We start from the raw sequence: 24,808 nt of genomic DNA, 5'->3' as shown, positions 1-24,808 counted from the left end.
TAAAAGCATGTGAGCAGCAATTTGTCTTTTTTATGTTATTTGACGTTTTATACTGAAAGAGTAAACACCTGTTTTGTCTCTTTCGCTTACAGAGCACTGAGATGAGTCCAGCCAGCAGCACAACTTCACTCCCAATTAGCCCCATGGCTGAAAGAAGCCTTCCCTTTAAGGTATGATACATCTTTTGCTTTCAGTACAAAGCCATGTCTATGCACTCCATGGTGACTACATGTTCATTTATGCAGAGAATTGCATGATGCATTTGTTATGTTCAAAAAGGATATTCGACTTCTTGTAGCCTTTCTTCTCTGTTCACCCTTCATAAAGATATGCATAATAATGTCAGACTCCAAGGAATGTTGCAACATATTGGTTCACCTGCTCATATAATTGGATTAAATGTTCCATTAAACAAAGGCTATCTTTCATCTTTGGATCATGTCTGCAAGTGAAACAGACACAAGTACACTTTTATAGTGCAAATCCCCAAAATCAATGTATTACAGCAGCTTGTCATGTTTTTGTCTCATGATAACATCATTGTTTTACTAGTTATTATTATTATTATTATTATCTTTGACTTATAAGGCGCCACAAAGGGTCCGCAGCGCCGTACATTACATATACAGAAAACAGAACCAAGACACAACATGATACAAAATATATACAAACACAGATGACAGGGTAAAGCAAATCAGATTATATCTGACAGATAGTGAAAGGGATGGTAGAAATCAGTGAGAAGAAGGCCAAAGCTTAAGAAAACAGAGGTACAGAGGGTGAAGGAACAGTAGAAGGAGCACACAAGGAAAGGGGGACCTGCTCATGAGAGCTTACATCCTAAAGGGAAGGGGGAGACACAAATAGGGTGGTACTAACTGGGGGAGAGAGCCAGGACAAGGAAGTTAGGAGGAGGACTGATAGACTTGAATAAAGAAATGAGTCTTGAGGGCACGCTTGAAGCCTTTGAGAGTAGATGCTAACCTGATGGAACGTGGAAGATCGTTCCACAGCAGGGGAGCAGCCCGGGCAAAGTCCTGAAGACGAGAGTGAGAGGAGGTGATCAGTGAAGTAGTGTGGTGTCAGTCACAGGCAGAGCGGAGGGGGCGGGTAGGAGTTTAGGTGAGATGAGATTGGAGATGTAGGGAGGGGAAGATTGACTAAGAGCTTTAAAGGTGAGGGTGAGGAGTTTAAATTTAATTCTGTAGGGTATGGGGAGCCAATATAGTGACTGTTGGAGGGAGACTGCAGATACAGAGCGGCGGGAGAGAAAAATGAGGCGGGCAGCAGCATTGAGGATAGACTTAAGATGATCAAGGCAAGAATCAGGTAGGCCAGAGAGAATAAGGTTACAGTAGTCAAGGCGAGAGATAACAAGCGAGTGAACAAGGGTTTTTGTGGCTTCCGTGGTGAGAAAGGGACGTATCTAGTTAACAAAATACCACGTGCTACCTGTGTTCACATGGGCCTTTCATACAGTATGTATCAGTTTTCTCTTCTTTATATTGGTTTTTGTCACTGGATGTCTTACATTTAGATTTTGCATAACTCTGATTCTTGGTGGTTCTTTATCTTTAAATTTATGACAAATATACAAATCTTCTTTTTTTTTTTTTCTTTTTTCTTTTTTTAAAGATGTTATTTTTGCAAGGGTCAACCAAAAGTAACATTCTGTACAGCACTGTGTTATAAACATCTGAAGAATACATATGCAATAAAACATACAACGTCTTATTAGAAAAAGAGTATTAGTAAGGATGTTGACCCAATTTTTCAAGGGAAGCAATAATTTTAGAAAGAGAAGTAAGACTGAGGAGAGGAAGGAGGGGGGGCGGCGTGGCGGGCCGCCTAAGAATAAGAGAGAGGAAGGAGTGTAGTAGAATATGGAAAAAGAAAAAGAAAATGAAGAGATAGAAAGGATGGAATAGGGAAGGGAAGAAAGGATCCAGATGGAGTGATGCTGTAGAATCATATGACAAAAGGGGTTTGGATTTGGAAGTAGGAGGTCCACGGCGCCCAAACCTTAATGAATGACTTGGAGGTATTACAGATTATGCAGGTCATGTATTCCATTTGATAAACATACCAAATCTTGCCGATAATCGTCTGTAGAGTTGAAGCATTGGGCTGCTTCCACTCTGTAGCAATTTGGAATAGGGCAGCAGAGACTACATGGCGAAACATTTTTATTTGATGCTTGGTGGCCGATGGGATCCCGAGAGGGAGAAGGAAAAACCTGGGAGAAAACGGGATGTCAAGCTGCAGTAGCTGTGAGGCAAAGTCCCTAAGTTCCATCCAAAAGGGGGCAAGTTTTGGACACTGCCACCAGATATGGAGGAAGGACCCTTCCGCGCCACAACCTCTCCAACATGTGCTAGATGAATCTGGGAAGATTTTTTGTAGTTTGGTTGGCACTAAATACCAACGATAAAGTAGTTTATAAGAATTTTCTTTCAATTAAACACAAATTGAACTGGAGGCTGTGTTAGTTCTAATTTCCTCCCAGTCTTCATTGTCTAGTGTTTCCCCGAGGTCTCTCGCCCAAGCCCTCTCATGAGAATCTCGGTCTTCCGAATCAGGGATTTTGAGTTCCCAGTATAGTAAGGAAATGAGACCTTTGGTAGAAGATTGCCGAAGCGAAAGCGCTTCGAAAAAGGTCAACGGTCTACGACCTAGAGTTAATTTATTGGTAGAGTGAAAATTTCTTAATTGCAGGTATTGGAAAAAATATGTGTTTGGAGTATTAAGTTTTGTTTTTAACTGATCAAATGAGGGAAATGCGGTGTCTTTGGTGATATTATTGAGGTAGCGTATGTCTTTTCGTTTCCAGTGTTCAAAAGATGAAGTTATACACCCTGGTGGAAATTTGGGGTTATCAAAGAGTGGAATGATCGGGCTAGGAGTAGGAGCAAGGTTAAATTTCACGTTTGCTCAATCCCAAAGAGATAACGAGTGGGCTACAATTAGGTGATGAGAAACGGATTGTGGACGACTGGTGCGAGGGAGCCACAGGAAAGAGGATGCGAAAGAGATACCCAAGCTTTCTGCTTTGATTGAGACCCAGACCCTGGAGGAACTAGGAGAGTTCCATAACACACATTGGGCAAGTTGCGCTGCTAAATAATACTGCCTAAAATGGGGTACCCCTAAGCCACCTCCCCGTGCCGACCTCTGCTGGACAAGAAGGCAGACTCTTGGGCGTTTTTTGCCCCGTATAAATTGCGATGTGTAGTGTTGTAGAAATTTGAAAACATATGGGGGAATGCGTATTGGTAAGGCTTGATAAAGATATAGTAATCTAGGCAAGATGTTCATTTTGATTGAATTGATGCGTCCTATCCATGAAATAAAATGTTGGTTCCAAGCTTCAAGATCAGATTTAATCTGGGAGAGTAATTTTGGGTAATGAGCTTGAAAAAGTAGGTTATATTGCTTAGTGATGTGAATGCCTAAATATTTAATCTTTTTTTGATACCATTTGAAGGGAAATTGCTGAGAGAGGGAAGATCTAGTTTTATCTGTTAGAAAGAAATCAAGAATTTCTGTTTTTGGGGGATTTATTTTGTATCCTAAGATGGCGCTGTAAGTGTTGATATCTGCAAGGAGGGGGGGGGGGTAGAGAGACTGCAGGGTCCGAGAGAGTCAGGAGAACATCGTCAGCATACAATGATGTTTTGTGCTCAGATTTCCCTGCTTTAAATCCATGAATAGCCTTATTAGATCGAATCTTTGCAGCTAGGGGTTCAATTAGAAGGGCAAAGATTAAAGGTGAGAGGGGGCAACCTTGCCTAGTCCCATTGGCCACCACCTTTGCCCTGGGTGATTGGTATAGAGCTAGTAGACCGTCTAGAAATTTACCAGAGAAGCCCATTGACCTCAAGATCCTAGACATGAAGGGCCAAGAAATTCGGTCAAATGCTTTTTCAGCGTCAAGCACCATAATCAGTGATGGATGTTTAGTGGCATTAATAGAGTGTACGAGGTCAATAGCGCGTCTAGTGTTATCTATGGCTTGGCGGCCTGGTATAAACCCGACCTGATCTGGGTGGATCAGGGAAGGAAGAAGGACATTCAACCGATTAGCTAAAATTTTGACGTATATCTTAAGATCTACATTCAGTAGCGATATTGGTCTATAGCTAGAGCACAAGGTGGGATCTTTGTCTGGCTTTGGTATAACAACGATAGTGGCCAAGGTCATCGCTTCGTTAAACGGGGAACCTGTTTATTAAAAAAGTCTGTCATGTGAGGGGCAAGAACTTTAGCAAATTTTTTGTAATATTGTGGGGTAAGTCCGTCAGGGCCCGGGGTAGAAGATGATTTCATCATCTTAATCGCTGAGATTGTCTCTGTCTGAGTGATATCAGCGTTTAAGAAGGCGAGGTCACTGTCTGAGAGATGCGGCAATGAAAGAGATGATATAAAGGATGTGATCTTCTCGTCAAGAGAGTCGGCAGAGGATGGGGCACCGTGGAGATTGTACAGTGCTTTATAATAATCGTGAAATTCTTGGGCGATTTGCATCGGGTCATACACCGGCTGAGAGTTAGATGTTTTTTTAAGTTTTGTGATCAGTCTTTTAGCTTTCCTCTGTCGAAGTTTGTTAGCTAGTATAGAGTCTGCTTTGTCAGTTTTATCATAGTATTGCTGGTTTAATTTTTTAAGTGTATTTGCAGCTCTGCGGGAGAGGATTGTATTCAGCTGGCCTCTGACTGCAGAAATTTGTGTTAGAAGAGTAGTAGATGGGTGTAGTTTATGTTGGGAAAGCACTAAGGCTAATTTTTTCTCAAGGCCTATTATTTCTTGAGAGGCCAATATTTTAGCTGCGGAAGTCTTGCTTATCATTTTGCCTCGGATGGTAGCCTTATGAGCTTCCCAAATAATTCCTGGAGCGATCTCTTCTGAGGTATTCAGTTCAAAGTAATCTTTAATTGCTTCATTAATCTCTTGGTGGACAGAGTGGGACAACAACAGTGAGTCATCCAGGCGCCATCGACGAGGTCTTGGAGCTAATTTTATCAAGTCAAGAGTGATATCTACTTCTGCATGATCTGTCCAGCTGAGAGGGGTTATTCCTGCATCTAATATTGCATGAGTGAGAGAATGGGAAACAAAAATCATGTCTATGCGAGAATAGCTGCCATGAGGGGCTGAATAATGTGTGAAGTCTTTTGCGTCTGCATTTTTAAATCGCCAAGTGTCATGTAGAGCCAAATTGTGTAGACATGCCAGTAGAGATTGAGAGTCTCTTAAGGAAGTGGGTGAAGGTTTTTGGTTGGAGGTGCTAGAGGATCTGTCTAGTGTTGGATGTAAAATTGTCTTGAAGTCCCCAGCAAGAATTATATGACCCTGTGCAATGCGCCCAACACGACTAAATACTTCAGAAAAAAAGGAACTCTGACCCTGATTAGGTGCGTATAGAGAAATTAGTGTAATCTGCTCAGATCAGAGTGTGCCAATCAGAATCAAATACCGACCGTCTGGGTCTGAATATGATTTAGTTAGGAGAAAGGGAACCCTATTGTGTAGTAAAATTGCCACCCCACGCTTCTTGCAGTCCGAAGACGCAAAAAACGTTTGGGTATAAAGCTTACTTTGTAGACGAGTGTGTTGTCCCGTGAGGTGGGTCTCTTGAAGGAAGACTATATCAGCTCTCTCTCTCCTGCAGGCTCCCAAGACCACCGCATGTTTAGTAGGTGAGTTCAGACCGTTGACATTAATCAAGAGTATCTTAAGCGCCATGGGTGCAAGAGGAAGCGTAATTCCTACATAATTTTAGTAAAAAAATTACATGAGTGAATAAAAAAGAAAAAAGATCTTCAGTCCATCTGGAAGCTTGGGGAAAGGATGGGGAAAGGGAGGGATGCCACCGGTAAGAGAAAGGTAGAAAGAAGAAAGAGGCCTAATTAGGCCAATACCCTCAGAGAGGAGAGCCCCGGGTAGGGCCATCAATAAAATTATCAAACAATGAAGAAAAAACATTGTAATACAAGTAAGGGTGCTTGTGGGGAGTGGTTAGTTTATTGAGATACTGATAGGCCGCAAAAGGGGCCAGGTATAATTATCTAGTATGATAGATTGGAGTATTCTGAGCAAAGTTGGAGTGGATAAGTGACCAGAGGAAGGGGTGTTGGGGAAAAAGGGGAGAGGGGCGAAAGTAGCAGAAAGGAGGGAGGGTTGGTAGAGGTTGGGGATGGGAGAAAGACAAAGGGGGAAAGTGTGGAGAAGGAGGAGAGAAGTAAGGGAAGAACGGTTGGGAAGGAGAGGGATCGGAAGAAGGGAGATTCTGGGAGGTAGAGCTGGAAAGGGGGGGGGGAGTGAGAGGAGAAATTAGACTAAATAATATGAACATTTATGTAATGTTGAATTTGTAACAACAACATCAAAAATAACAGGTGACATCTGACCAAGTCCCTAATAAGACTGTCAGACATCCCAAGACTTGTTTACATTTTAACTCCCGTAAGGGGATATAATATAAAAGCAGAGAAATACTAGGAGTACATGACAAAAGGCAATTTGGTTATTAAGTGCCTACAGTGAGCACAAGGCAAACAAGAATTAGGTGTTAGACTTAAGTCCAAGAAAAAGTTTGAAAAATGTAATGAACTTTTTGTGAGTAACCACTCAGTCTGGATCAATGGAAGGTCTTGTTGATCGACGATTTACAGTGGTCCAGTTGGGAGGCGGTGCTAAATATCTTGCAGGTCTTGAGGAGTTGTTGCGTGCTGTGGATGAGGTAGAATCCGGAAGAATTTCAAGCTTGGAGAGGATGTCTTGTCCTTGGTCAAGCGATTTGGCATATAGGACAGAGTTCCCAGCAAATACTTGTAATTGGAATGGAAATCCCCATCGATACCGGAAGTTGTGTTGACGTAGTATTCTTGTAACCGGTTGAAGATCTCTACGTTTCTGAATAGTAGAGGGGGCCAAATCTTGGAATATCTGAAGCTGCATTTCTTGAAAGTCAATCGAATCTGTGAGTCTGGGTGCATTAAGTATTTTTTCTTTCGTTTGATAACAATGAAGGCGGACTATAATGTCTCGCGGTCTTTGATCAGCTGCTGGCTTGGCTCTAAGAGCTCGGTGTGCCCGATCCATCAGAATTTCGCTATCTGTTAGGTCTGGAAGTAGGTGTTTGAAAAGGCTGGAGAGGAAGTTAGGCAGAGAAGAGTTTGTTACAGATTCTGCTACCTGGCGAATCCTCAAATTGTTTCACCGTGATCTGTTCTCTTGGTCTTCTTGTTTCTCTTTCACCGAGTCCATCTCAGTATGAAGCAAGGCTCATTCACACTCGAAAGTCGTCTGAGCACGACACATGTCATCTGTTTTTGATTCAAGAGTATCAGTTCTAGTGCCGAGGGCTGCTATTTCTAATTTGAATTCAACAATAGCTTTCTTAAGTTCCTGTTGGAAAGTAAGTTTTATACCATTCGCTAAGTTAGTAATAGCTGCTTGAACATGTGGGATCCATGTCCGAATCTGGCGGAGAGCTGGGACTTGAGGTGCGAGATTGATCTGCTGGAGGCGAAGAAACCGTCACTTTCTTAGAGGCAGCAGTAAAGATGGGAGCTGTCTCTCCTGTGGCATGTCTTTTGTTTTTAGTAGACATCTTCAGTGGGTCTTTTTCGTGTTTTTTTAGTTATTTTTTATTTCTATTATAAAGAGTTTTTTTTTTGTTTTTGTTTTTATTGGTTTATTTTTATTTTTTAAACTATTATTTCTCCTGAGATTCCTCTACCAGAGCGATGGAATAGGTGAGAGGGGAGTGCGGGAGGGTATAGAAGGGGGACTGGTCACATAGATAGCGTGTGAGAGAATACACTTATCAGGTCATCCTGGCCTCTTAGGCGGCCGAATCTGTTTGGGGTTTACATTGGTTTATTTGTTTTGAAGTTATGGAAGTGTGCCACAAAGAACAACTTGTTAATTAGCAGCAAGGGAATATCAGAATATTAGAAATAGGTAAATTCAATAAATGGCCACAAGGTGGCAGCAAAGTTCCTTATAGAGAATGAAGCAATCTGATCTGTGCAATCTGCTAGGTCTGGTGCCGGCAACTGTCGCAAAGAATTCAATAATGAAGGATACTCACTATCAATCGTTGGATTTATGAATCAGAGGAAGTCCCGGGCAGTGTATGCTGCTCTGAGATGTCAGAGGATCCTGTTACCGGAGAGAGGCTGCGGGCAGACGGAGACACACTCCGACGCTGGAGCTGGATTCAGCAGCAGTCAGCGCAGCCAGAGCAGAGATCCAGGGCAGAGAAGAAGCTCCAAGATCGCTTGCAGCCAGAGTCTCTCACCGCGGGTGGGATCAGGTATGTTGATTGTGGAGAGTGATGTCTCCGGGAGCACTGTAGATACACTAGGATACTTTGAAATACCTCTAGGTCACGCGGCCAGTTAGCGCAAATAGCGGTTCCAGGGTATAGATCTGTGCCACCAAGCTGTCGCAGCGGATCAGATGCACCTGTCAGTTGTGCAGACGGTGTCCCCGCTATCAGGGTTCTTCTTCTCTTTTTTTTTTTTAAATTTTATTTTATTTAATGTCGGGACTGCCGACGAAGGGGGAGGTGCTTCAGCTCCCGTAGGAGAGAGAGGGGTCACCGAGGATATAGAGAGATATACCAGAGAGGTTTTGTCCCAGGCGGATGTGGGCTCTGGAAACCCGATGCCTGGGTCCCGGAGCGACTGGATTTCTCCTCGAAATTTGGCGGGAAAACAGGCCCAAAATCCGCTCGTTTCAGATGGGGCAAAACAGAGCTGACCGTAGGTACGGGTGGTCTCGGTCACTTTCCCGAGCGGTCAGTGGTCACGAGGAGGCTGTAAGCGGTTTAAATCAGCGATTTAGGGGTATTTGTGCACGGAGCTCAAATGAAACACGTCTCACTACAATGGCGTCCAGGCCACGCCCCACAAATCTTCTTTTTTCATAGGCCCATTTAATCTCATCATATGCGCAACTTTTAAAGCTGCACAAGAATAGATCGTCTTTATCTGTGCATATGGATGTTGTGCTTTTTTTTAACAGAATAATCATAACTGCAGGTAAATGACATTGTGAATCTGGTCGTGGGGACATCACATGTTAGAAGCAGGAAGGCTTACAACATAGGGAATGCAGGAGTCCCAACCTCAGCGCCGAACCATAGCTTGTCATTTCACTGAACTGCAGAAGGTTGTTATAATTTATTATAATAATATTATTCATTCAATATAAAAAACATTATTGTGTACATTTCAAGTACTAAGAACACTTCCCCACAAACTGCCCTGCCTATATTTGGACAGTTGTGCTGTATGGACTAGTGCAGCGGTTCCCAAACTGTGCACCGCGGCTCCCAGGGGTGCCGCGGCACTGTCACAGGGGTGCCGCAGGCCAGCCAGGGAAAACACTTTTGTTATACTCTGATAGCTTTTGAGAGACTCAATTGCGCTAACATCATACCTGGACAGAAAGGAATTTGCGGAGCTAGGAATTTCTATTCACGATACTTTGTTCCTGGACGGACATCTGAGGGTGCGCACCCAATCACAAGTCTGCCTGCCCTCTTCAAGGAACATCGAGGGTTGAGCGCGGCCACGGAAAAATTGTGAGGTACATACTCCATCATTGCCTCTCATCGCTCCCTCATTATTCATTTGCTCCCGGTTCTCAGTGTCGAGATATATTGTTGGGAATCATTTCCCTATGTACTTTCTATCAGAGTCTGAATTTTTCATCATTGATGTCCATTTCTGTTGGTATCGATATATACCTTATTGTCCCACGCAACTACAGGGGATAAATATATGGTCTCACTACCTCCAACTTTCTACAATTGTGAATAACCACATGTATACGTTTATCATTTGTTTTTAATGAATGTTATATTTAAATAAATTATTTTGTATTTCATAGCCTTACAATCATTTTTCATTCTACCATTACATCTATTGATGGTGTTTGAATATTTAGCATCTGGTGATATTTGTGCTGGTTGTCTTTGTTTTCCAGCTAGGGAAAAACCAACAAAACAAAAACTTACAAATCCGCCGGACAAGCTGCATGAGAGAGGAGGATGCTGGTCCCCGCGCCCGGCGGATTTGTAAGTTTTTGTTTTGTTGGTTTTTCCCTGGCTGGCCCGCGGCACGCCTGTGGCAGAGGGCAGAGGAGGGGGACAGCGTGGCAGAGGGCAGAGGAGGGGGACAGCGTGGCAGAGGGCAGAGGAAGGGGACAGCGCGGTAGAGTGCAGAGGAGGGGGACAGCGTTTCAGAAGGCAGAGGAGGGGGACAGCGTGACAGAAGGCAGAGGAGGGGGACAGCGTGACAGAGGGCAGAGGAGGGGGACAGCGTGACAGAGGAGGGGGACAGCGTTTCAGAAGGCAGAGGAGGGGGACAGCGTGACAGAGGGCAGCGGATGGGGACAGCAAGGCAGAGGGCAGTGGAGGGGGGCAGCGTGACAGAGGGCAGAGGAGGGGGACAGCGTGGCAGAGGGCAGAGGAGGGGGACAGCGTGACAGAGGGCAGAGGAGGGGGACAGCGTGGCAGATGGCAGTGGAGGGGGACATCATGGCAGAGGGCAGAGGAGGGGGCAGCGTGAGAGGGCAGAGTGTCTGGATGCAGAGGGGGCAGTGTGTCTGGATGCAGAGGGGGCAGAGTGTCTGGATGCAGAGTGGGCAGAGTGCCTGGATGCAGAGGGGCATTTTTGCATTCAACTAAATAAGTATTTCTGTCCTGACTTAAATACTTATTACATTTTTTTGTCCCAACTACTTCTAAAATAGGACTTCAAGGGGTGCCTTGAAAAAATTATGGAGACTCTAAGGGTGCCGCAAACTGCAAAAGTTTGGGAACCACTGGACTAGTGCTTAACTAGATAACACTGCAAACCATCCACCCCCTAAACCAGTGTTTAGTTAGTCTCAGTTTCCTAGATTTAATGTGGAGAAAAGGAAAATGTGATATGGAGTATGGTAGGGAGCAAGGCCCCTAGACAGGGAGGTGGACCGTAGATTTTCCTGGTGAGCCAGTCCATCACTGGACCAGAATCCCAAAAATAGACATTTACGTGAAAGCAGTTTCAATTGTCTACAGTGCACAGAACTATGCGTATTATGGTTTAATATGTGTATTTGCCAGAATTATGCACTACATGTCCATATTTTATATGGTTTATAAATAGCTCTTACTATCTAAAATGGTGCTGTTATAAGTCATAAAGCTGAAATATAAAGCGTAGCATGACAGGTATGCTTACGGTGGCATCACTGGCAATGCTCCTAGAAATGAAGCCATCAATTTTACATTCAGAACTGTTACCTAGGACACTAATCTAAGCTGTGGCATCTGCAATGTGCCAGAGTATTGCAAGATGGTAAAGCGCCACAATCTTTAGTAATGGTTGCGTTTTATAAATTATAGAAGCTACATTATGCTGTTAGTTAATTATAAACACAAAAGGTTAGACGCCATAGAATGCTTTATTAGTTAATTATAAACACAACAGTTTTGCAGGTATAATATTTAGTTCAGCAATGCACCGCTTTGAATTAATTTGAATTAATTTTTTTTTAATTCTTTAAGCCAGAGTCTGTCTACCAGGTGTAAATGCAGAATTTTTATACAGGGGTTTCCTAGTGCCTGATTTCAGAACAAAGTGAAAAAAACCTGCTGCAATAAGCCTTTTTGCTAAACAAATTGTTTTATTGTAAATAACAGGTTTGGATGAATCATAAAGTGTTGCTTATTCATGTTATCTAACAAGAACTGGTAATTACACCGTGACACAGTTTCACTTTTGCAAGCATGAAATAAGAGCCTGTACAGTTTTGTAAGTGGTAGAAAAATTACCTGTGTTCTTCAGCAGGAAACTGCGAAGAACACAGGTGATTTACTTTCTAAATTTTTTTTTTTATCTATCATAAAAATACTAAAGCACTAGATTCAAACCATAAGTAAAAATAATACACTAGAGCCAAATTCTAAGTAAGATCAATGTAGAGGCCTTTTTGTTGGGGCCAATGTTCATTAAAACTTAGGCAGATACTCACGGAACATTGCAGATTCTAACTGAGAGGTTCCTAGAAGCCGTCAGGTCACATGATTGGAGCAAACGGAGTGTGGGGCAACTGGAAACCCCCCCAGGTGCATACCTGTCTACATTAAAATATAGACATTTAACCCGAACACATTAAAAATTATTGTTTATTAGGAAAATGTAAAGTTTTACCATAATCAGTAAAATACATACGAAGAAAGACAGAGTAGCATTAAGGTGAAATAGACTTTTAGAAGATTCAGTATAATAAAATCTTATTTGCCCAAAGTATTTATTTAACGCAAAAGTTCTTTCCTCCAGACCGTAACGCTACCGGAGAGCATTTCAGCAGAGATGACATTCAGAGCTTTAAACTCTCTCAAGTTCTTTCCAGCATTCGTCTAGACAGAAATTTTATAGTGTAATTTTTATGTACCTTTCAAATGTTAACAGACTGCTGAAAAAAATGTTCTTTACCTTTGTCATGGTTAGAGAACTTTAAAAATTCCACAACTATGCTCTAAGCATCTACAGTAGTTTAAGGGGTCTATTTATTGTACCGAGAAAACCCATTTTCCGTTGAAAAAGTACAAAGCATCGGGAAGCCAATTTAAGAAGCATTGCAGTGGTTGTTCCTGGTTGAACCAGTCTCGGAGATATAATTGGTTAATGAAAGTCACACACAGTTTCTATCTAAAATAGCATTAATATGAGAGAGTAACAAAAACAGCTTATATAAAGATAACACTACAATAAGAAGCATTTGATAAAGATAATAAACACTATATTTAGCTGTGGTAATGGATTAGTGTAGATTAGTAATCAGGCTATTCCAGGAGCCCCTTTACTTTTCCAAGGGCTGGAAACAAGGTTTCAGTCAGAACAAATGTCTACAGTCCGCCCAGAGGTGAGGCCACCTTCTGATATAGTTGCGAATGGTCTTGTAGCTTCCAGAAATTACTCCCCAGACACAACTTGCATATAAGGTTATAATCATAATTGTGTTAATCCATTGGTTAGTTAATAAATTCCAGTATCTTATCTCTATTACATGCGCAGTGAGCACTGGCCGACACCATGAGTGATATGGCTATTGGCCACTATACACTTGTATTCACTGACACGTACACAGAAAACCACTAGAAATTAACTGAAAAATGATACTGAACACTCCATTTTGTTTCTATAATTACAGCGGTACATGTACCGTAGCAATCCTCTTATCATTATAACCCTTTCAGGATGATGATAGCACAGTATATTGATTAAAAAAAATACTTTATTTGTTTAAATAAAGCCTTTTTGCTCTTTCTATCGATTGGATAACTGTTCTTTGCTTTTTTTTTTAACTATTTTTTAAATAGTCAAGTATGCGCATATGTCCCCACAGTGCTCCATATCGCCGTGCAGTTGAATATCAATTAGCTGCTCCAGTAATATTTTAATAGTATACTGTGGTAAAAATAGATTTTATCATAGCGATAGACAATCTATGCTATCACAGCACCATAATAAATATACCTATCTGTGTGAGGTCAAATACAAGCAGAAGCTAATTCTGTAGTACTGTGTATAGAAAATAGTTCCAAGTATGTTTTTGACTTTTATTGACTGGAGAGCATTGTTGCTTGAAATGTTATTATTATTGCTAAAAGCAGCGATATTATTTTAATATTAAGGTAAATAAACAATATAGTGAATGTTCAATCCATCTAAACGATGTCAAACCACTCTTGTCTTTTGATGAAAAGAAATGCATTTCTAGACATAATAATTTGTCTGTATTTTATGTGAAATAGTAAGCAGATTTTGTTATGCTTGTTTTGCTCTTTGTAAACTATTGAGTTCTATAAATGCGTTTTAAAAAAGTAAGCAAACTGTGAACTTCTATAGCATTTTTAAGAATATTTGAAGTGTTTTTGCATGCAAAAAGAATTGTTTTATTTTGATCTTTTTAAATACGTCATGGCTTTCTTCTTTGATAATGTTAAATGTAATAGAAATATGAGCATACATTTTAAATGAAGGCAATTGAATTGAACATGTTTAATTAGATTTTGGCAAATATTCAAATTTTTTGTGATTTGTTATCACTTGCTTACATAAAAGTATATTTTACTTTTCTTTTAGTTTTACTGGCTACAGGGCAAAGTATTTACATAGCTGAAATTTAGATAAGTATGTTTATTATCCCCTTTATTCCTATCCGCCCCTGATAATAATCATATTGCACTAGTTGGGATTTTTTAGGGATATTATCGGGTAGCAGCAATGAGGCAATATCACGGAAACAATGAAAACGGTCAGGGAGATTCTTAAATCACTGTCTAGTACTAAGTATGCGTATAAGCTACTTCATATACATGGCAGCCTGTGTCAGCCTCACTGGGTATTCACCACATAACACTTGCTGAGAAAAGGGTCCCATCTTCAGACAGACTTTTTCATTCTTGTATAAAAGGGATATTCCTCTCAGTGTGTGAAGTGTTGTGGAGCAGGGGCATAACTAGGAATAAACCGACCCACACAACATTTTGAAATGGCCTCATCTGTATTTTTATCACAACATACTGTGTCGCTTGTTGAGGCCTTTTAGCCACCTTTCTATTACTGGAAAGGTTCTATTTAAGTGATGTTTAGATTCAACAGGGCTGGCAGTAATCAAGCCTGAATGTGTCTAGTCTAATTGAACCAATTATCAATTACATTTGGTTCATTAGTTGAAAGAGTAATTAAGGGGGCAATTATTATTTAACACAGGGCCAGTTGGTGTTGGATAACTTTTTTCCCTCAATAAATTAAATGACCATTTAAAACCTGTACATACTGTACTATTTTCCTGCACATAGCAGGCAGAGTAAGTTCTAAGTTCCTGACACACAAACTCTGATTTGTTCTATGAATGCTGTTGGAAGCAGAGTTCCCTAGGGCCTAGGCCAGTGGATCCCATACTTTTTCAGTTCAAGGCACCCTTAGGGTCTCCATATTTTTTTTCAAGGCACCCCTAAGCCAAAATCATTATCAAGTAGTCCCCCACCTTGCTTACCACTGGCCCTGGCCTAGGCACCCCTGTGAGATCGCCGTGGCACCCCAGGGAGCCTAGGCACACAGTTTGGAAACCACTGGCCTAGGCTAATACAAATGATGTGCCTCAGTGCTCCATGACACCTCTGCTATCAGACAGTATTGAGAAAGGACCACCTCCCAACATTTAACATACTCAGAGAAGGACACCAGGGGGTAAATTTATCAAGCTGCAAGCTTGAAAAAGTGGAGTCGTTGCCTATAGCAACCAATCAGATTCTAGTTATCATTTATTTAGTACATTCTACAAAATGACAGCCATAATCTGATTGGTTGCTATAGGCAAGATCTCCACTTTTTCAAACCCACAGCTTGATAAATTTACCCCCAGGGATTAGTTTACATGGACAATTTTTTCTTGTACTTTATTCATGTGCATATACTTTGGATGACCTTGTGATACAAATTAATATAAAATACAAGCTATTATTAATCCTATCTATATATAGTACTGTACAGTAAAAATCACACCAAAAATAAAGTGAAGTGTGACATTTTAAATGTAGTAGTCAATACATACTGGAAACATTGGAGGGATTTATCAATACAAAAAGATGAATCTGAATTCATAACACAGACATAGGAGTTTATAATACAATGTTGTGCTTCAGTAAGCACATATAAATGCAGGAAATAGCTAAAAATAAAACATCATTATTACCTTGTGTTTTATGTACTGTATCTACCATCACTTTGCCTGTCAGGATTAACATTGGAGCACATGACTGATCATTATGCTATGCTCCATTGAATGGTAGCAAAACAAATAAAGAGGAGTGAACACAGCTCTGACAGCATTTTTAAATAAGAGAGATTAAATGCACTTTAGATTTTCTGCATCATCTTTCATGCTTTAGTCTGCAATTTTTCTGAGGGTGGCAGTGACATGGACAGGCACTATATTTCTCATCCTTCGCCAGTTAATTGTTTTACTTCACACACTTAGTGTCACGTTGTGGGTCATATATTAAGATAAATGAGCTATAAAATATCACGTACATTTGCATCCCAAATGTTTTTGTGACTAAATTGCTTGAACAGCAAAAGACCCATGTCCATTATACCAAAAGATTAAAAAAAAAAAAAACCACCCATTTTAAAACACATTTTAATTGAATAAAACACCCCTACAACCTTCATACGCCACTTTATTGAGTATAGAAATAAAATATTCTTTCTTTATTCTAATAAATTATATTAGTCCGAATGTAAATTAAATTATTTCTTCTTGTTTAATCCGTAGTCCAACCACCACCCTAACCACTTAAAAAAGAACCAGCCTGCTCACTACAAACAACCACCTCTAAATGATGGAAAGCTGGTATTCCCTGGGATCCCCCTTCACCACCAGCCAGTCACAATCAAAGTATAATTGATGATTTATTGTGACTTGCTAGCTAACAGGTTAATGTATTTGTAAAGCTACATATATTGATCACAATATGCATTCCCTTATGTAATCAAGCCTTGTACTATTTTTATCATAATTCCCGGGTGCTCAATTCCCTGAATAAGAAGTTTAGCCCTGAAGATATGTTGAGAGCATAAGATTTTTTTTTTTAACAATATATACTTCCTTTGCATAAGGTATACCAGCACCCGTAAGGACATTACATTACTTAGTGTACTAAGTCGCTGCACAGTCAAGTTGCAATACACCATAAAACATAAATCAGTCATACGTTATAGCACAATACAGGGCATATGGCATACTATGTGCCATCCTACACTACAGTACACATCATGTACTGCACTACTTATTGATGACTTAAACAAGACAACATTATAAACAATGATCAATGGGTGTGATGGGGAAGGGGATGAGAGTAAGGGAGGGGAATAACAGGCCCAAAGCTTTATTGAAGGACAAACACATAAAAGGGAGATAGGCATAATTAGGACAACATATTTAACAAAAATAATGTTGATGGTGGAAGGGTGAGGTATCACAGGCCCAAAGCTTAATTGAGATACAGACACATATAGAAATAATGGGAGAAGTAGAGGTGTATTCAATCCTTTTCTTTCTCAGGTCTGTCAATGATAGACTAAAATTTAAGCAGACTGTGGATCATCCTACAACAGTCCCGGATTGACCTATTCTCCTTTTTCAAAACAAAGCGATTCCTGGTACATCACAAAGTGCCCTTACCAGAGCTCATAAGGCACCAGACCTCCTGGACTGTCCAGTAAGGAAGAGTGCCAGGAAATAGACCATAAAATACTGACTCGTACGATAGACTGTTTCTGGGCATGTTGTCCTATGAACATTGAGTTCATGTTGTAGGGCAACCAACAGTGCCTGCGCAGAGAGGCAGTCAAAAAAAGTGCTTAGATGTTTCCTTGTTCACAAGACACCAGGGACAAGGTATGTATCTGCAAGTTCCAGGAGTTCATCAAGGCTTTTATGGGGCAGACCCCTCTGGATAGCTATCCATGCTAAGTCTTTGTGTTTATTAGTGGTAATCTTAGAGCCCATTTTCACCCATACAAACGCTGCTGTTGCAGCATGGAGTTCTGGGATTGAAGCCATTGTGGCCTTGGCTCTACTGAGCTTGTGGATTGTCTCTGGCATAAATCCCTCCAGTTGGTTCTTCCTTTACAAATTTGGCCACATCCAGGTAATACCAGAAAATGTCTTAAGGGAAGGAGCTGTCCCACTTGTCCCAGCCAAGGTTCCTACAAATGAGTTGGAAGAAAAAGGGAAATAGGTAGTTGTTCGCAGCAGTTTTCTTTCTCTAATAAAGAGCCCTATGGCTACAGGTACAAACAAAGAAGAAAATAAGCTTTGTGGGGATATTGGACATCCCTTTCCAACCTTAGAGGGTCTCAATATACATAACTGCCTGCTTTGCTCTGTCCATTTTGGAGGCCCAGATGAAGGGAAACACTGTCCTTGTGATTGCGTTGCAGACTGTGACCAAAGGTGGCCACACATAGGTTGTGTACTGTAGAATGGGAAGCACCTTGTAGCTTAGGACTAGTGGTTTTCCTTCGATGGTAAGGTCTCTGAGGCTCCACATTCCTATTTTCTGTCTGACTGTCACCAGTATCTCCTCCCAACATTTCAGGGCTGCATCATCTACAGAGCATAAGACAGATGTGAGATTTCAGAACCACTTTTTGGTTCCATCTTCCCCATGTCTTTCTGTTATTGTGGGCCCTCTTATTGTAATGGAGTAGCTATGTTATTTAGTGCTTAACTTACATTTGCTCAGCATAAAATGATGGCTGATAAAGATGATTGATATCTAATACTAGTGGGGGAGACCAATGCCAAACTTTATACACCCAGCTCAGGACAGAAACATTCCTTTGCCAACTACTGTCTCTTTCTATTTCTTCTATTCAGTGATTATGAAAAGAGATTTTAATATAGCCCCTCACTTAAGGCGGCATTCAGAGATGTAAGCATGACAATTCTTTTTGCATAAGATACTGCACATGTGCACCAACAATGAGTCCGTATGTACAGTAGATATTTGTGCATTGTAGACTTGCATCCCCTTACCCAAGGACAGGTGTAACAGAAGCAGCAAGCGTAAGCTTAGTATTTTCATGTAAGTGTAACATAATTAGATGTGGATGTTTCATTAAGAGGGTTTCTCTTGCGGGTACTGGAAGGCTGACGCAAAGATATGTGATGATGATGACCATCCACATCCCTGTCTAACTGCTTCTGATCGGTTACTTCCATATTGACTTCTCCAGGTTATCCTACTTAATTCATTATGTTGTGACTATATTGTATCAAGTTGTGGCTGTCAATTTGCATTACTTATATGTCATTTCTGTTTGTACTACTTCAGTAAAGAAGATTGCCATTGGATTTTTAAAGGGAAAACATGTGGATGTGTTTGTATTTGATAAAATGTGATATAGAAAATGTGACTTTTGCATTTATTAATAACTGGTAAGACTCTAGTCTCTCTTTTGTATATGACACCTCATTGCATTATTGTATTGTATACAAATAGTGTAATGCAATTCTGGTATTTTCTAATAACACTGTCAAGCTGCATCCCTATGCTATTGTGGGAAACGTGTATGCACACTTGTACCCCTGACGCAATTACTACTATTTTTAAGTTGTACCTATCTTGAGATATGTCTGACTCAACATATACAGAATAATTGTCTTAACAAGCATTCCCTTGGCCAACGGTGTGCTTTCAAGTTAGTTGCTTGGGGCTATCCATTCAAATGACCTCCATATAAAGAAAATTTCAAGCAGCTTTATTAAAGTTGCAGAACCAAATAGTTTCCCTTGAAGGCCGCTCCATCTAGAGAGATCAGCAAAGAGATTTGTAGACCAAGGGAGGTTTAGCATTTACAGACAATGGTTCATATGGAAAGGGCTATTTCTAGCTTGTGCCATGTATTTTACAAGAAGGGTAACATGTTAGTGAGTATGCTGCATGACTAGCAGACTCACTCTGGCATCCTTTCTATTTGCGGAACTGGGGGTGCTAGGGAGACTAACCCAATCATTATTGTGAATGCTGAGTCAAGAAGACATCAATGATTTTCTCAACCAAAGACAATCCACAAGCTGCCACTGAGATTCATGTAATTTCAAATGGTGACAGTTATATTGCTGCTTTTAAGGGGGCAATGCGAAGACCGCCATTTGAAGTGACATCAATGTCAGTGGCGGTATGTTCTCATGCCAGAATTCTTGTCTGTCACTTTTTTATCAAGTCTGTATTTCCTCAATGTCAGGATTAGAGCATTTGCAATTTTCCTGTCGCTCCTATTATTGTCTGAATGAATAATAGGTCTTTGGAAACCCATACCCCACCCCATATTAGTTGCCATAACTTCAACCCTTCAGCTCTGTATGACCGTAATTTCCCCTAACAAATCTCTGAAATCAAGACTGTTTGCACTCTTGGAGATCATTTGACATATCAGCTGGGTAAAACAGAATGATAGATCTCTCAAGATGTGTATAGTTATTTTTCAGTCCATTTCATTCAAAAGTTTCTTTAACATTTTCTCTTAGGCTTCCTGTAGAGGGGGGGTCAGATCCAGAATTTTTGCATCCATCTTCAGAGGTTACCACAATGTGGCCTATGCATTAAAGGTTTGGGTTCTTGCTGTTTATTAAAAATATATTTGCTATCCTCATCCCAAGTATTCCTAATAGGTGCACTTGAATCAATTATACCAGATCTGGCACTGGAGGAGTGGACTGTGGCTTGTATTTGCACTCTGACCATGTTTTACTCTGTTGCTATACTAGCCTCCTTTTCTGATCTACATTTATTCTTCCACCTTCCTTCTGGCAAGTGTATGGATGACCATTTAATAACTTTCCTTATCACTGTTACCGTCAACCAATTCCTTGCAAAGGTACTTCTAATTCAACCTAAGAAATATAATACTTATTTTCCCTTAAATCCACAGGACCGATAGTCATAGAATAACTTATGCTTATCCCTTCAATAAAAAATGCACACAAGATATAGCCTCATTTATAACGTGTTGTATTATTACTTACCATTCTAATTGTAAAGCTTATGTATATTATAAAACAGTATAAAAGTGTAACAGTATTTTACACAAACTCAACAGATTTCATTTACTCTTCTAACATAGGTAGTATAGCATAGATTTCCGTACAATACATTGTCTGTCTTATAAATGTACAAGTCATTGTGTGTGTGTAACTGCGTGTAACAAACCAACACAAAACTATTTATATCTTCAATCTCCATTCAAGCTACAATATAAACTAAACACAATCTCTATATATTTAATTCAAACACCATAATCCTATTTCACTGTGTCTCATAAATTGATTGTACAGCACAATCTCACAAATGCATAGCACTGCAGGAGCTAACACATTTTCAGCCATCTTACCACTCTATCCTGCCAGTTTGCTCAACCCCAGTGCCACCTCAATTGTATACAATTTCTATTTATGACACACTAAATCTACAACACAGTTGCATATTAATCACACACTTCCATACAACTTTTTCCGATAATTCAAAAAGCTCACAAACAGTGTAACCACAACAATTCCATTCAAATACACTCAATACAAGCTCCCATAAATATATATACACTTACACAAGTCTTACATTTACACATTTAACTATATTCCATTCAATCCATTCAAAACTCCTTTATAGTATTCATTTTCACATACTAACCAGTTTCTATATAAATTGCCTTCCTGGCCACATATACAGACCTCCATGGCATTAAGCTTGCAATCTCCATCAGCTAAGTCCTCTCACCTTGGGAGCAGGGCAGGAAAATTACCTTTCTGCCTTGTGTTACAGTATCAAAAAACCTTTCTTCTGAGCGGAGTTTATGTTTCCACAGGAAATAGATCACAGCATTTCATATGCTAGTTCTCTAATTTTGACCAGCTACACAAGACTTACACAAGCATTTAATAATTTCCTGTTTGTAGTGGGGGGGAGGAGAGTTTTGTTCAGAGCCACTTTTGATTCAAGCATGGCAGCATTGTGATCATATATTATAAAATGAAATATGGATTATCTGTTCTGAGGGGGAGAGAGATCCCTGTGTCTGCATAGACTGAGAGAGAAGAAGATAAGAAGTGAGCCAAAGAGAGGTGTGAGTAAAAAGGAAAGTACTGAAAACAAATAAGCAGTATAGAGATCTGTGACATCACACTAAACAGACTGAGCTATGTACTGAGAACAGTGTGAGAGGAGAGAAAATAGAGAGGTCTGTGAATACACACAAAAGAGACTGTGCAATACAAAAGATCATCAGTTTATTTGGCGTGAAAAAGTAATTTATGGGCCCCAACCACGTGCAGCACTTCTACTAAATTCCTGTGCACAGTTCAACCCAGGACTGAGTGTAAAATATGGTAACGTTACCAAGATAAAATTGGTGCACCAAATGTTTTAGTTGAATATTAATGTTAAGTGATTTACCTGAAAATTGATTTATTATTATATGTTAAATGCTATTGTGCTCTATGTTGATCAAATGAGTGTTTTGTCATTGCCATTGAGTTGAAGGGGTCAGTGGCGCGGTGGCTTACCAAAATTATCTTTACCGCATTATTATTAAACCCAAGTTATTTGACCAATCCTTGTCCCTCTCATTGAAGTATTTATCTCCTGACCACCGGATGTCCGAATAAAAAAGAACCTGACTCGTGTATGGAGGACAAGGTAAGGGAAAGAAGTCCCATCAGTACTCGACCACCACATGACATAAGAGTATGCTCTTCTTCATGGAACTATGCTAATTTATTCAGATAAGACATTGCTTTTCTTTAATCTGTTCCTTCCACTTTGCTCCCTCTCACTGACTCGCTTTTGTCAAGCATCTCCACTGTGAAACTATCTCCAGGTGTATAACCTCTTGGACAACCCTTCAAATTTAGTGAAACATCATATATGTCACAATGGGAGATGGAGATAAGCTTCTTATAGAGGTGGAGGAATGATTTTCCCTTTGTGTTATTGCTTGATTTATGTTCAGTTGTTATAATCAAATAGAGACCCAATATAAGGTATTTTACATGTGGCTCCCGTCATCCTGTTTCCTCTGCTGGAGGAACTGTGGTGACAGAACTGGACTTGCTCACATATTTGTCACTGCCAAAAGATAGCTCTGTTTATGACTGCTGTATTTTACTTGATCCCTGACCTGGTTAGAAATATGTTACCACTGGATCCTATTTTGGCTCTGTTTCACAGTTTCCACACTGATTGGAAAAAGTATAGATATGTTATTGGTGATGTATTATTAGCTTATGAAGGCCATGGCTGCTCAAGCATAGCATTTGCCAAACTTCCCCACACTTGAAAATATTATTGCCAGAGTGTAGCCTGATTTATGAGTGTTATGTGATTCTTGCTTTTCGGTTTAATTTTTATGTTAACAGATCTAAGTACAGAGCTATGATGCAGGATAAATGGCAACAAATCCATCTGAGCTTCAAATGCTTAGTGGCAAAAACAATTTAAAGGTGACATTTTAGGGTATCGCTCTTCTTTATTCCACACTGACTCTTGCGGCTTTTGCTTTTTAAACAATGTCTCGCTATTGACGTTATTAAGCCTTGTAGAGGCTGGTCCTCTGAAACATGTCTATAAAATGTTGCACCCATACATTTTTGGTCTCTGCACTCATAGTGGTGGGGTTACTGTTTCTTCTGCATTGAATATGCCAAAAGAATTGTGGAGGATTCTATCTACAGACTAGCACTTATCTTCATTTCTTTCATTGGAACCCAACATCTCACTATAGCACTCACATTTAATAGGTTCACTGGTTTCTGAAAATCTAGGATAAAAAGCACACACAACAATAATGTCATTCTCAGAGAGGACGTCCAAATAGAGTAATGATGAAAGGAATAATACTTTTTAATGTCATTCGAACAGTTTCATTTTGAATTTCTTTTTTGCCATCATTATTGAATAACCTGTTCAATGACACTATTACTGTTCTTTGGATAGAAACTTTTTAATATACTTTTATGAAAATATATAATTTAGCTATTTGTATTTAAACAATCCACAGTGAGCAATCTGACAAAAATAGTATAGCACCAAGGAAAAGTTTTCAGTGAGAAAGTTGTGATAAGAAAGTTTCCCTGTTCCCTAAAGGACTTTGACAAAATACTCCTGAGGATGTGCTGTCACTTTGAAGAAGCACATTTCTGAAAACTGTGATTTACTTAGATGACATTGCAGTAATTGTCCTGAACTTAAAAAGAGTTTCTACCAGAAGTTATTAATACACTTCTCATTTATTCTCAGCTCTGGGATTAATCAGAAGCCCCAGAAATGCATTGAAAATGTTTCTCACAAGGTGAATTTTTTTTTCTTCAAGAAACTAGTGTGAATTACACCAAAAAACCCCCCAAAAAAACAAAAAAACTTAACCAGTATTTTAAACAAATTCATTGACCATTACAAAAGTGCCCATTTTTAATAATAAAAGTCATATCGGCATATGGCTACAAATGACATCAACAACAGCGAAGACAGCCATGCTACAAACTTATTTATCTACTGTCATTTATTGTATAGTCTTTGAACCGACCTACTAGTTTAGCATTTCTATAACATTCCTTATAGTTATTTACATGTAACTAAACACAATATAAATCAGACGCCAATTATAATATCAACATGGCTCAGAGTATCTTGTTTTATTCACTTTCCTACTATTATTACTATGAAATAACCTCCCAACATGAATAGCTCTGAGCTGGAAATTTCAAAGCACATAACATTAGCAGATGATGTAGCATTGGGGACCGCAAAATATGCAGAACAGCAGGCTACGTCTGCTTCCAGAGGGGAGAAAGCTTTCCAGCTTTTGCACATTTGAGTAACACTAGATAGACTATTCTAGACAGTGAATCTCACAGATTGATGATAATTATTAAGGAGCTTATTTTGACCAAAACATGTATTTATTAAGAAAATAGTCCATGTTATTTTGTTCACAGCTACAGTAGAAGGAAATTAGCAAATCCTGCAGTGAAATTTTGTGTGAATTGAATTCGATGGTGAAAAAGTCGCTTCAGAGAGGTGCAAAATGCCAGCCATACAATCTTCGTGTATAAAACCGGTGGTAGTCACCTTTCCGATGACAGTTATTCCAACAAGAATAGCACCGACATTAAAATCACTATTACCATCAGCAAGACAGTGAGTAAATATCTACATTATATACTTTAGATGTAT

At 39.8% G+C, this 24,808-nt stretch overlaps 1 protein-coding gene across 2 annotated transcripts in view; it reads left to right on the top strand.

The window, feature by feature from the left end:
- CCSER1 (coiled-coil serine rich protein 1) overlaps nt 1–24,808 on the top strand; it is a 794,335-nt gene that overhangs the window by 622,207 nt on the left and 147,320 nt on the right. For both annotated transcript variants that reach the window (XM_075201724.1, XM_075201734.1), the window contains exon 7: nt 93–170. In XM_075201724.1, the coding sequence (XP_075057825.1) occupies nt 93–170 (78 nt within the window). The remainder of the gene's footprint in view (nt 1–92; nt 171–24,808) is intronic.

Source organism: Mixophyes fleayi, chromosome 1 (assembly GCF_038048845.1).
Source record: "Mixophyes fleayi isolate aMixFle1 chromosome 1, aMixFle1.hap1, whole genome shotgun sequence".
NCBI classification, from domain to species: Eukaryota; Metazoa; Chordata; class Amphibia; order Anura; family Limnodynastidae; genus Mixophyes; species Mixophyes fleayi.
This window is presented reverse-complemented; position numbering and strand designations above follow the sequence as displayed.